Genomic DNA, 13,104 nt, shown 5'->3' with positions numbered 1-13,104 from the left:
TCTGTGGGTTGGCATAAATGGGGGCCTTGACTTGTTTTGTAAAGAGTCACTAGAGTCTGGCAGCCAGGCTGGCTGCTGTCTGCGCATGATGTGCCTTGTGCTGCCCCACACATACGGTGGTGGGAGCTAATCTCAGCGTTGGCCTCATCGGAAATGTGACCGTGTCGGTTGCCCTTCTCTTTGCAGTGCGCAGTCAAAGCCCTGTTTGACTACAAGGCGCAGCGGGAGGACGAGCTTACCTTCACCAAGAATGCCATCATCCAGAATGTGGAAAAGCAGGAAGGAGGCTGGTGAGTTGATCCTGACCTCCCTTTTCCCTAGGGAACAGTCCTTACAGTGAGGTGTCCCATCTTGGGGGGGGTCCCTTTGGGAATAGCCCACAGCCCCGAAGCCCACTGTGTTCTCATGAACCCTAAAGGCAGGCAACAAAGGATCTGCCTAGCACGTGTAATCCCAAGTCAGGTGGATCTGGGATCCCACGGTGGGTGCTGACGTTGCCCCTTCCCTTCTTCCAGGTGGAGAGGGGACTATGGGGGCAAGAAGCAGCTGTGGTTCCCTTCCAACTACGTGGAGGAAATCACCAGTCCCAACAGCCTGGAGCCAGAGCGGGAGGTGAGCTTGTGTCTGCRAGGAGCAAAGATGGGTGGTGGGGAGGGATGTGTGTGCCCAGCCCCCTGCACRCAGGGCCGCACCACCCGGCTGCTTGGGGGCCAGCGCAGCAGGGGCCCTTGCGGCTCTGTTGTCACGTCCAACGCAATCATGCCTGTGGTTCATTCCCATAGCAGCTGGATGAGAACAGCCCCTTGGGAGACCTGCTCGGAGGTGTCCTGGATGTGCCATCCTGTCAGATTGGTGAGTGCCAAAGAGGGGTGGAGGACAGGGGTATGTTATGGCCCGTTCATGGTCCATTTGTGGGTCTCATGGGTCTCCATCTGTCTGTAGGCACCCCTGTGCCTGCTGCAAGTGGATGTGAGTCTGCAGTGCCTGCTTCTGTGCAGTGATGCGCTCCGCTGCTGCTCCCTGCACCGATGGTGCCCTCTGGATGTTGGGCCTAGGCATGTCTCTGAACGCCCGAGTACAGCCTAGGAGCGTATTTGGGCATCTGGGAGCAATCCTTGGTGTCATGCTAAGGAGCCTCTCCAGGATACCTTGAACCTGCTCTCTCAGTGGGCAGCAGCAGGAGTCAGTCCCAGCCACCCCATGGTCAATGGCTCTCAGACTGATTTTGTAGGGCTCCTTCACCTTTTCTGTAATGATCTGTCCTCCCTTGTGTACGTGTATTCAAACCTCGCTGCCAGCCTGCCACAGGCTGTGGGGCTCCTCTGAGCCCTGGCAGAGCTGGGTCTGGCTTGCAGCTCCCTGCTGCCCCCTCTCTGCCCCCTGGGCTCAGAGGACGTCTTATTCCGGGTGGCTGTTCCCAGASAGCAAGGGCATTTCAGGGCATGGAGTGGAGAATATACAGGAATGGGAGGAAAAGGGTGGTACAAAGGCCACATAGGTCTTCTCAGTCCCATTGGGATGCACCTTGCATCATCACCTATCACTTTCCGGGTGACTTCTCCTTTGATCACCAGAAATAGGAGCTCCTCTTCTCAGCTGGAGAGACTGGGGCAGTCATGAGAGTCCCTCAGCATCTGTCCCCTCCTCGCTCCCTCCCTGGGGTGGAGGGCTCTGCTCAGCGCCTGCCAGTGACCTTCCCCTCTGCTCCCTCTCCCCGCACAGCCATCCGCCCCGAGGGGAAGAACAACCGCATGTTCGTCTTCTCCATTAGCATGGCCTCGGTGTCACGCTTGTCCCTTGATGTGGCAGCCGATACGCACGAGGACTTGCTGGACTGGGTGAAGAAGATCCGGGAGGCAGCCCAGACGGCTGATGCCCGGGTGAGTCTGGAGACCCCTGAATGGGGGAGACATCTTGTAGCAAAGCCCTGGGCTTTCCAGCTTAGATGAGGAAAGTCCAAGGGAACGGGTTGAGGCTGGGGGAGAGGGTGGTCTAATGGCTGCCGGCAACTCCTGGGAGGGGAGTTAGAAAGATGGTAAAGGCAGAGTCTTCTTGGGCAATATAGCAAGGGATAATGGCCACACACGGCAGCTTGGGAGGTTCAGGCTGGATATTTGGGAAGGTAAGTTCATCGGGAAGGTGTTGCAGCTTAAGCCAGTTACCCAGAGAGGTGGAGGATCTCCAACCACAGAGGGTGTCAGGCCTCAGCTAGATGAAGCCGCAGCTGCCCTGCTCTCGTGCTGGTGCCAGTCCTACTCTGAGCGGGAGGCTGGACCTACCGAGGGCCCTTCCCACGGSTGCTCCTGTGTTTGCCTCTGCGAGGGCCCAGCGGACCTGCCGGCTTTTCCCACCCTGCGGCAGGGTGGCTGCACGCTGCCCTTGGCCGCAGCTGCTGAGCTGGCCCTGAAGCCTCTCTCCCCCTATTGGCAGCTCTCTGAAGGCAAGATGATGGAGAGAAGGAAGAAGATTGCCCTGGAGCTTTCGGAGCTGGTTGTCTATTGCCGGCCTGTGCCCTTCGATGAAGAGAGTGAGCATCAGTTTCCTGGTGGACCTTCTGATCTCATGGCTGTAGCAGGCAGTAACCGTGGGATTACAGACCCTCCCGTGTGTCCTCAAGGATGCTCTCTTGGCCTTTGGTCACAGGGGATAGGTGTCCAAGGCAAAATGTAATCAGTTTACATTGGAGATCTGAAAATTTCCTTCTCCTGAGGGTAGAAGTTCCCTTCCCTGTCTCTCGGTAGTTGAGATCTGGCACCATCCAGAGCTGCTGGGGGAGTGGGGCTGGGGAGCAATGCGCTGGGGCTGTCTAATCAGAGAGTGGTGTTGATGCTTTCAACCATCTGCATTTGCTGTGGCACCAGCAAACCCAGTTCAGAGCAGAGTCGAGTCTACAAGACCCAGCAGTATCGGGGCTGGAGCAGGAGAGGGCAGTGTTAGGAAGGGACCTGGTGTGGCTGAAGTGGCTGGTGTGGGAAGGGAGCATGCTGGAGCAGCCAGACCTCTCCGAGGTGGCTGTTTTCCCATGGCAAGTTCCCTGCCAGCCCTCGATCAGCGTTCATGACTTATGCTGCATGCTGTCTTCTCCCAGAGATCGGCACAGAGAGGGCCTGTTACCGGGATATGTCCTCCTTCCCTGAGACCAAGGCGGAAAAGTACGTCAACAAGATCAAAGGCAAGAAGTTCCTGCAGTACAACCGCCTGCAGCTCTCCCGCATCTACCCCAAGGGCCAGCGCCTCGACTCCTCCAACTATGACCCCCTGCCCATGTGGATCTGCGGCAGCCAGCTGGTAGCGCTCAACTTCCAGACGCCAGGTGAGAGCAGCAGGGAGAGGAGCTGGGCAGGCCCTCGGGGTAGACTGTGCCTCCTGCGAGCCGGCTGCCCGTGCCCCATGTGCACCTCCGCAGTCCCTGTGCTGGGGGACACACGCAGACCCGTGTTCATGTCCAGGCACAGCACTACCATGGAGGGGACGTGCTCCAGAGGCTTGGGTTGACCTGGGGAGCTGGGCTAAGCCAAGAGGTTGTGGTGCAGTGAGCACAGGAAGGGAGGCCTTGAAGTGGAGAAGCAGTAGGGAATCCCCTTGAGGTCCACAGCAGCCCGCAGGAGACGTACCAAAGGGAACAGCAAAGCCCCAGCCTTGGGACACTGACACAGACCATGGTTGTAAGGTCTGAGCCACCCTCACTGCTCGCTGCCACCAGTAGCAGGGGCTTCGCTTGCCTTTCCCCAGCTTCTGTTTCTCACTGCCCCTGCAGTCCAGCCCTTCCCTTTCACTGGCCATTGCCAGACCCTTCTACGAGCTGCTTCAGCTYGCTAACCCACCAGAAAACCACCTGTCTTTTTTTTTCTGCTGGGTTTTCCATCTCTTTTGTGGATTAAAGCATCTCACAGAGGGTTTTGGCAAATGTCAGAGCCAGCACCAGGAAAACAGAAAGAGGAGGGAAGAGGAATAGGAGGGTGACCTGTGAAGCACTGCGTGGTTGGGCAGATCGCACATGGGGAAGTCACCTCCTGGCCCAGGCACACGCAGGGGCTGCAGTGACTGAGTGAGCCCATGGCGCTCAAGGGGTCTGGGGGGATAAGCTGAGTCCCCCAGCACAGGGTTTCTTGCAAGCCACAAATAGCCCAGGGGGTCTGGCTTGTGGTGGAAAGGTCCTAGGGCCTCCTCTGCCCATCTCCTGCCTGTGCTCCCCAGACAAGCCCATGCAGATGAACCAGGCCTTGTTCATGTCCAGCGGCCAGTGTGGGTACGTCTTGCAGCCGACCAACATGCGGGATGACCTCTTCGACCCCTTCGACAAGAGCACGCTGCGCGGGGTCGAGCCGCTCTCCATCTCCATTGAGGTGGGTGGCCTCTTCTGCTCCGATCCCTCCCCTGCTCCCTCCCTGCCACCCTTAGCAGCGTGGGGAGGGCAGAGAGGGGCTGCAGACCGCTCCGACCTGGCTCCATGGCCCTTGCTAGGGGCAGGGGGCCTGACCCTGGGGGAGGCGATGTGCATCCCTCTGGCCAGAAGGTGTGGAGGGGCGGTTGTCCCCTTGGGGGAGGAAGATGGGGCTGAGCCCAAGGCATTTATAGTGGGCTTTGGGCAAGTGGGGTGAAATAACAGTTTTTGCATGGGTTTCTGGCCTCCGTCTGCTGCTGTTCTTCAGCTGAGCCCCCACTTCAGCCCCTGTTTAAGAGTTGTCCTGCCAGGGTTGGATTGGAGAGCAATAGCTGAAAGGGGAGATCTGGGGGCGCTTCTTTAGGCGGAAAGTGCCGCCAGACTCCCCAGGTGCCTGCAGAGGAGCAGCAGGAGCTGCTGGATGCACCACTCCAGCACCGGCTGCTTTGGGGAACCTGCTGCTTGGAGCATGGGGGAATCCTACTGCCTCTCTGCATGGGAAAAGGGGGAAGGAAGAGGCTGTCTATCTTACTCCCTTCATCATGGCCTCGCAGAAGCAAACTGCAACCCTGGAGCCTGAAGAGGAGACATGAAGACAGCACTGGACAGAGGGCACCGTGCCAAGGGTGCTGGTGCCGGCAGGTGGCAATCGCGAGCTGCGGAGCCCCGGTGCCCTGCCAGCCCTGGCTCGGCGGGCAGCTACGCGCTGGCCCCGGGGAGGCGGTGGGCGAGGAGGGGAACGAGGTGTGCAGSCTCGTCCCTGAGCTTCCTTAGGGCTGTCTGAACATGTCCCTTACTGGGAGCAGGAGAGCCAGGCCTTGCTGCCTAGCTGCTCTCTCCAACCCACAGCTGGCCCCGGCCATGCCAGACCTCCCTTCCTTGTCGCCGAATTGCTCCCGGCACACCCTGGTCCAGCGGCCGGGAAGGGGCCGGGCAGGGGAGAGAGGCGCTGGGTTCGGGCGGTGCAGAGTCCCTTTGCTCACAGCTGCTCGATCACGGTCGGAGCAGGCTTTTCTGCCCATTTCTGCCTTCCTCTGCTGCGGGGTTAGCGGAGGATCGGCTGCAGATTCCCGTTGCGCTTTTCCCTTCCCGGCTGGCGGGGCTGGGGCTGGCCTGTCCCAGTCCCGCTCGTGGAGCCGCAGTGCAGAGACCCTGCAGGGCACAGGGCAGCTCTCCAGGCACACAGCAAGCCCCTGGAGGGACGTGAAGGCCATAGTTTTGCCAGACCAGATGGCTTTCGTGCTTGGACCGGTGGCCGTCGCACCAGCCTGTACAGAGATCCCTAGTGGTCCCAGAGCCGAGCTGGCTGCTCGTTTGTCTGCAGGTCGGCAGTCGTCTCTGCAAGTCCCCTTCGTCTCACGCAGACCTTGGGGATGAGGCAGCAGAGATCTCGCCCTTAGGGGCTTGCAGTTTTCTGACGATGTGCAAAAACTCCAGCCCCTCCGAGGCGACCTGCATTTTGAAGCAATCCCACCCAAGAGAGCCAGTACCGTGCTCGGAGAGGATGCCCCCTTCTGCTCCATTGGCACTGTCAACCCCACGTCCAGTGTCTCCCGAGGAAACCTTGGCACCGTTTCTCTGCACCTTTTACGAAACAGCACTCTACAGATTCTTTCTGCCTCTTGAGGTGAAGCTGCAACCGCCGTCTCCTTTAAGAGATGGGCTCAGCCTTTTGTCCTCTGGCGAAACCGCCCGATGTCCCCACCAAAGCCAGCTTTCACGGATGGAGAAGCCATCTCGAGCCCAGCATGACTCAAAGCACATGATCCAGCGTTGGCAGCRTGTCCTTCCCCTGCAACAGCAGCGTGCCGACAGCACACTGGAGTGACATATGGCCGCTGGCAAGAGGGAACTGGGATTTCTTTCTCCTACAAGGAAGCAGGTTGTCATTTGCGTTGAGCACAGGCAGTGCCGCTAACAGGAGGGGGAACAGCCGCGGAGAGGAGCTCYGTTTGGCCCTCAAGGCAGTGAGACCCAGGAGTTTTGACGAAGAAGCGGGTCCGTGTAAATCTCCGTGCCRCAAGAGGCTGGGAGCAGCCAGGGAAGAGAGTCCCAGCTTGGTGGCCTGGCTCAGAGGAGGCCGTGAATCCTGCTTCGCCGGCTCTAGGAAAGATGCTGTAGTCACAAGCCCAGCTATCCTGAGTGCACRCAGGAACCTGTGGCGGTTCAGCTGGCTTTTTTGTGGCTTGCAAATTAAAGGGGTGGTTGGTAACAGTAGCCTCTAGGTTTGGGAGCTCTTTTTTCCTGAGAGGCAGGCTGGGCTGGGCTGGCCGGCTGTGTCCCTTCTCCCTCCAATTAGCAGAGCTGGGGTGATTTGTTTGGAAAGAAAATTCCTTGGTATGCAAACAAGGCTTTTTTGCTTGGCTTCTATCTGTTACAAAGTTTTTCTGCTGCTCTCTTCCCTAGGTCCTGGGGGCCCGGCACCTTCCCAAAAAYGGGAGGGGAATCGTTTGTCCGTTTGTGGAGGTGGAGGTGTCCGGTGCCGAGTACGACAATGCGAAACACAAAACCGAGATTGTGGGTGAGCTCCTTTTTAACCCTTCCACTGAAGGCACGGGGCCATTTGCTGGCCTCACGGCTGCTCTCAGCAGCTTTTTGGGCTCCATCACACACGGGACGATGCTGCGGCCCGTTAGCGACCGTGGGGAGCCAAGTGAGAGACGCGGCTTTGRTTGCAGCTAGTCCCTGGGAGGCTGCGTGCGCCCGGGCAGGGCACTGGCACGGGGACTGGGGGCCGCAGCAGGCCCCCCCGTGCCCTCCCAGCCCCCGGGGACCGGGCTGGCGTGTTTTCTCAGCAATTGGATAGATAAACCATGGGCACCGCGGAAAAGCCTTGCACCTGGGTGAGCAGCTGCCCCCTCCGACTCCTTGCTTTTGGGCTACAAATAGGCTAAACCATGACTGGGGAGCAGCAGGGGGGGCAGGGGCGTGTGGCTCTGCGGAGCGAGTGCCGGGGCTGCTGTGTGACTGTGGTGTTTTGTGAACAGCGGACAACGGCCTGAACCCTCTCTGGACCCCGAAGCAGTTCCATTTTCAGGTCAGCAATCCTGACTTTGCCTTCCTCCGCTTCGTGGTGTATGAAGAGGACATGTTCAGCGATGAGAACTTCTTGGCTCAGGCTACCTTCCTGGTGAAAGGCTTGAAGACAGGTAAAGTGCTCAGGGAGCGCGCGCGCGCGCGCGTGTGTGTGTGTGTGTGTGTGTGTGTGTCGTGTTGGTCCTCACCAATCTACTAATCAAATAATTAGCCAGGGAGATACGAAGTTTCGTAGGAGAAGGAAGCAAGAAGCCCTTTGCTAACATCCTTTGGGCTCACTGGCACTTCAGGGCCACCAGAGGAGGGGAGGGGAATTGGAAAATGCCCCCCCTGAGGTCTGTGCCATGGGGACTAACACGTTGCCTGTGCTGCGCGTAACGCCGAGGCTGTCTCTGCACTAGGTTTCCGAGCTGTACCCTTGAAGAACAACTACAGCGAGAGCCTGGAGTTAGCTTCCCTGCTTGTCAAGATAGACATTTTCCCTAGCAAGGTAAGAGTGGCTCACACAAGAGGTGAGCAGGCCGCACAACTTGGGTGCAAAGCCGGAGGGCCCTCACCACCCCTCCTTGCTAACCAGCATTGCGCTGCCGGGTTTCCTCCCCACCTTGCAAGCCTCCTTTCACACCCGCAATGGTGCAGCTCATCTGACAGGTTGGGTATTGAAGCACAGCATTAGCTGTGCACACACAGGACAGCTGAGTCCCACTGAGCCCTGGCCACAGCTGCAGACAGGCCAGGTTCTTAAATGCAAGGTTCCAGTCTTCTTGGGGTTGTTCCCGTTCCCCTTGTTCCCTCTCGTGGTCCAGGGGTGTTTTTCAAGTCATGCTCTGTAGTCACGGAGGGCTGAGGGGATGGGAAGCACTGGTCATACCAGGCTCAATTCTTGCGTTGAGCCAGAGGTGTTTCGGGCAGGTTCCTGCCTGGGCTTCTCTGTAAATCCCTTCTCAAAAAGCTGAAGGAGGCAGATCTGCTCCATCCCAGATCTCCATCTGCTCTTGGGGGATGGTCTAGCTTAATGTCATGGAGCATGGTGACGCAGGGCCATCGGCGTTGGCGTGAGCAGGGGGGGCAGGGTTCTCTGAGACGGATGTTTCTTTTATTTCTTCATTAAAAGTTATGTTGCTGGGAGCCGCTGATGGTTGTTRAAGGCAGAGCTGCTGCACGTTGCAAACCCAGAGACACTGTCAGCCCTGGGGCACCCGTGCGTGTTAGCGCTCCGTGCGGCCAGGGCCCTGCGCTGCGCTTGTACGTCTTGTAGAAAAGGCAGGTCCTGCTGCACGTGCTTTGCAATCCCAAGCCCTTCACTGCCGCCTGTTTCCGATTCAAGCAGGAGAATGGCGAAATTAACCTCTTCAGCGCGTCGGTCCTACGGGAACGAGCCGGGGATGCGTCAAACCAGCTCCTGGCAGGCAGAGCCAGAGAGGGGTCCTTTGAGTCCCGGTACCAGCAGCCCTTTGAGGACTTTCGGGTCTCACAGGAGCAGCTGGCTGATCACTTCGACAGCCGGGAGCGAAGGTACGCCGGCTGGCTGGGGGCTGCTTGAGCTCCTTCCAGCTCCCGCCCCTGAGCGTGGGAGACGGGAGGGCTGAGGGATGGGTGCTGGTAGGGGCACCAGGAGGCTGGGAGCCGGCTGCAGCTGCGCTAAGGGAGGAGGAGGAGGAAGCTTGGGCTGATGGAGCTTTTTCCCAGCTTGGCCGACTTGCCGAGTCCCTGCCTCGCCATTCAGACAGCGAAGGGGCAACAGCGTCGTCTTGAGAGCCCGGCTGGAAAAAAACGCCGCTGGGGTTGGGGGGGACACGTGGGGCTGAAACACAGGTCGAGAAGTGAGACCTAGCAGGGCAGAGCGGGGAGGCCTCGCACCAGGGTTTTAGCTGCTGTGTCGCAGTTTGTTGGCCAGCGTGGCCCCGGCGAGGGCTGGCGTGGGTGCGGCGCTAACGGGGAGCCAGCAGCCCTCCCTGGCATTTACCTCCCGGGCCGGCACCGACATTGCTGCCGCTGAGCAGTTTTTTGACGCAGACGCGCGGGAGCGTAGCCATTTGCCGCCCGCCGGCGCCGGAGCCAGCACGCGGGGCGTTGGGGGCGCCGGCTGAGCTCTGTGCCCCTCTCTCTGTGCCCACCCTGCAGGGTACTGCGAAGGACCAGGGTCAACGGGGACAACCGGCTGTAGCCCAGCCCAGGCCTGCTGAAGGCACCTCCAGTGCTTGTGATTCTCACGGCACGCTGTGAACTGGTTTCTATGGAAACGGCACTGCTATGGCCTACTTTCAGGCAGCTTTTCCAGTTTCTCTGCTGAAGTGTGTTCGAGTGGAGAACAAAAAAAAAAAAAAAAAAAATTGAAAGAAAAAAAAAAAAAGCCCCAAACACCCACCAACCTTCACCATGAAGCCCTTAATGAAGTGTATTGATGTGTATAGCCTGCCAGCCGCCGAGGTGAGAGACAAAACTGTCTATAATCGCAAGGAAAAGAGACAAAAAGCCCTCTGCCGTCTCTGCTCTGACTGTATTTGCGGCGCTCCTGATCCTGCACTGCTCCGACTCGCAGCTGCTGGGAAGCCTTCTGCAGCGTTAATTTGCTGTAACAACTGTTCTCCACTACTGCCCCCAAGAGCCTGCCTTGCCCAGGCTCCGTCGGAGCGCGCGGCGCCGCGGCGTTACCCGACCGAGGCAGACCGTACCTCTGTCCTGGCAGTATTACACCTACCTACCTGTATAGCCACTGCCTATGGGTCCAGTAGTGAAACTCTACGTTTACAAGGCCGCTCTAGCTTTAAACGACAATAAAAGTGTCAGTATTAAGTGTGTGATGTCTTGGCTCGCTGGTGCTTTGCCCGGCCTGCAGAACCGGCCCTTGCTTGCGGCGGGGACTTGTGATTTATTTTTGTACCCTCAGGGCAGGCCCAGAGCGCTGTTCTTGTTGTCCCGGCTCCTGGGGAGGCAGCAAGAGCGGGCACAGCGCTCGCAAGGTAGGCAGGGAGCCGTCGCGGTCGCTGCTGCTGGGGCCGGAGAGCGCAGGGCAGAGCGCTGCAGGGGAGCTGGGCACTGAGCTGCCTTCGGGCCCGCTGCAGGCTCCGGGCAGGTAAGAGCTTCCTTGTGCTCGCCTTAGGGGCTTAAAGGACCCTGTGAGCCTGGTGAAGCCCACCTGGGGCCCGTGTTCAATTTAGAAGCTAGCTGTGTTGCAAACCTGCCCTTGAATGGTGGCTATGTCATGCCCTACCACTTCTTTGGCTAGTTTTCAGCCACTGGGAAAAAATAATAACCAGGCACAACCCCAGCTTTAAAATTGTTCACTCAAAAGGGTAAAAATTACTGTGCTCACATGAACTACAGCCGACTGTGCCTTTTTGAACAGGACTGGAGCCAGGCAGAGACTCCAGGCTGTGGAAGGGCTTGTAGGAAAGATTTATCTGTTTTGTTTCATCTTTGAATTTTTCCACACCCACTTCAGACTCTGAGGCAGGACAGTGCGGAAATTGGGTGGGTGAAATTTTCCATGGTGATGCCCAGCAGGATGGAAAAACATACCCTAATTCAGGCCAGGGCCCAATACAAGGGACCTGCACGGATCCCCGGCGCCCTGGAGCACTGTAGGAGGCCATCACTTTCTTTTAAGTCCATGAAGGGGATCCAGCAGGCCTGGACCCACTGGGCAGTAGCTGCTGGGCTCCAGGGCACTGCATGCTTGGGTAGGTACTTTTTAGGCAGGGCAGCATTGCCCAGAGAGGTGCCACCAGAACAGACCACCCAGCACCCTGACAGGACCCTTTGCCAGGCCTCTGCACTGGAAGGTGGACTCATTCAGCTGGTGCTGGTTATTATTTGTACTGATGATAACAGAATGGGCTCTGATGCAAGAGGCAGCAGCGCGGAAGTCCCAGCTGCTTTTATTGGTATAACGAAGGAAGCGGGTGAAGAGGGCAATGGTTTTCTGGCACCAAGTTGAAAGAGGAAGGGCAGTGCACGCAGCAGCCCCATATAGGCATGGTCAGTCCCAGCTGAACTGCAAGCAGCAGCGGCTCCTCGGGCCATGCATGGGGCAGCAGCCTTCCCCACTCCGGACCAAGTAGCTCTGCGTGGGACACCTCTCACCGTAACACCCCCCTAGTTCCAGTGCAGTAGTACAGGACGTGGGGTAGCACCTGGGCATTTCAATACCCAGGCCCACGGGCTAACCCAAACCTGATTCCAATCACCAGTCAACTCTTGTTCGTATTTTATGCTCTTTATTTAGGAACAACCAAAAATGTCTGGTTTCATTTCAACAAACTGTACAAGCAAGCTCTTCCCCTCTCCCACCCTCACATCCACATATACAAAAGGAAGGGAAACTTGCCATTCACTTCTCAGAAGTGGCATTGTTGCTACAGGGAGTTCTTGCCCTCGGAATAAGAGCAGGTAAAGTCCATAGCAGGTACAAGCTACCCTAGCCCTAGTAATAGCCACAGCCCACAATCACAGGCAGCTTCACTTTTTTTTCTCTTAAAAACCTTTACCAAAAGTAAAAACTAGTTCCTGTCTCACACGTTTCCAAGGTGACCATCCAAAATTGTGGTCTTAAAAAACACAATAATAACCCCACCAGAACCCCCCCMCACCTCTCCCCGGTACAAAGACGGTTACACAGCAGAGACTTTGCTCTGCCCCCCTGGCTACACGGCCACCCTTATGAAAGGTCCCGTTGCAGCTACAATTACATTTTCCTTTGGATAAATCCAAGCAAAAATTCCAGGTCATTCAGCACCAGCATGATTTCTAAATAATAATAATTAAACAAACAGAAAAAAAAGACCCCATTAGGCTGACTTTGTGGTTTGGCGAGAAACAAAGTGATCAACACGCTGTTCCCAAAGTCTCTCTTTTAGTGCAATGTTAGTATGTGCAAGGGGAAACACGGCCACGTACCCATAACACCACCACGAGCCAGATGGGGCGCAGAGAGAAAGTGCAATTTTTAGCAAGAAGCTTTCTATGCCATGGATTCCTGTCCCAACCTTCACTAGCACCAGTAAGCAAGAGTCCTGCTAATACCACCTCCATCAGTACAGGAAAAACTGTCTTTAATCACACCATCAAAAAAATGGCCAACTTGAGCCAATAGAGCACTCTTTACTGGAACAAGCCAAAAAATAAATAAATCACGGCTTAGAGAAAAGAGTTCACTTGCTCTAYTTTAAAGTTTTGTGATTCTGATTCAGTATTCCTGGCAGGGCCCATTGCCAGTGAAAGATACAGCAGAAACTAAACTTAAAAAACAAAAAAAAGATACAGCTCACAAGTCCATCCCCCCGTTTGTAGTTTTGCCTAATCTTGTCCCCATTGGACTCCTCTGTGAGCTGAATCACATCAGTCCACAGAGTGATTCAAAAAGTGAAGCCAAAATTATCTGGGAAGCAGGCGAGAGCAGTTTAAAGCATTTTTAAATAAAACCAACTTGACTGTGAAATACCATGGGAAGGTGCAGTATCATTTTACCATGCCAATTTGTGCTTAAAGTGCTGAAAAACACCTTCCCTTCTGATTACCATTTACCCCAGCTTCCAAACATCACTTCCAATCAGGTCTCCTGTATCACGTCTCTTAACAGGAGATAGATTGATTGCAGAGGGGGAGAGTACAAACTTCTCCCTGTAACCAGAATTGTTGCTTTTTCATTAAAAAACAAACAAACAAAAAACATTAAATGGGGG

The 13,104-nt window shown here is 56.5% G+C and overlaps 1 protein-coding gene across 2 annotated transcripts in view; it reads left to right on the top strand.

The window, feature by feature from the left end:
* Window positions 1–9,733, top strand: part of PLCG1 (phospholipase C gamma 1) — a 31,006-nt gene extending 21,273 nt beyond the window's left edge. Inside the window, exons 20-31 of one of the 2 annotated variants that reach the window (XM_026076842.1) lie at window positions 187–290; window positions 516–612; window positions 783–852; window positions 1,723–1,880; window positions 2,431–2,527; window positions 3,089–3,313; window positions 4,198–4,346; window positions 6,791–6,905; window positions 7,372–7,533; window positions 7,822–7,910; window positions 8,751–8,935; window positions 9,545–9,733. In XM_026076842.1, coding sequence (XP_025932627.1) covers window positions 187–290; window positions 516–612; window positions 783–852; window positions 1,723–1,880; window positions 2,431–2,527; window positions 3,089–3,313; window positions 4,198–4,346; window positions 6,791–6,905; window positions 7,372–7,533; window positions 7,822–7,910; window positions 8,751–8,935; window positions 9,545–9,587 — 1,494 coding nt within the window. In that variant the 3' untranslated portion in view covers window positions 9,588–9,733. Of the gene's footprint in view, window positions 1–186; window positions 291–515; window positions 613–782; window positions 853–1,722; window positions 1,881–2,430; window positions 2,528–3,088; window positions 3,314–4,197; window positions 4,347–6,790; window positions 6,906–7,371; window positions 7,534–7,821; window positions 7,911–8,747; window positions 8,936–9,544 lie in introns of both variants that reach the window. The other variant, XM_026076841.1, reaches the window with a different exon arrangement.
* The last annotated feature ends 3,371 nt before the right edge of the window (window positions 9,734–13,104 follow it).

Source organism: Apteryx rowi, unplaced genomic scaffold (assembly GCF_003343035.1).
Source record: "Apteryx rowi isolate R43461 unplaced genomic scaffold, aptRow1 scaffold_44, whole genome shotgun sequence".
NCBI classification, from domain to species: Eukaryota; Metazoa; Chordata; class Aves; order Apterygiformes; family Apterygidae; genus Apteryx; species Apteryx rowi.
This window is presented reverse-complemented; position numbering and strand designations above follow the sequence as displayed.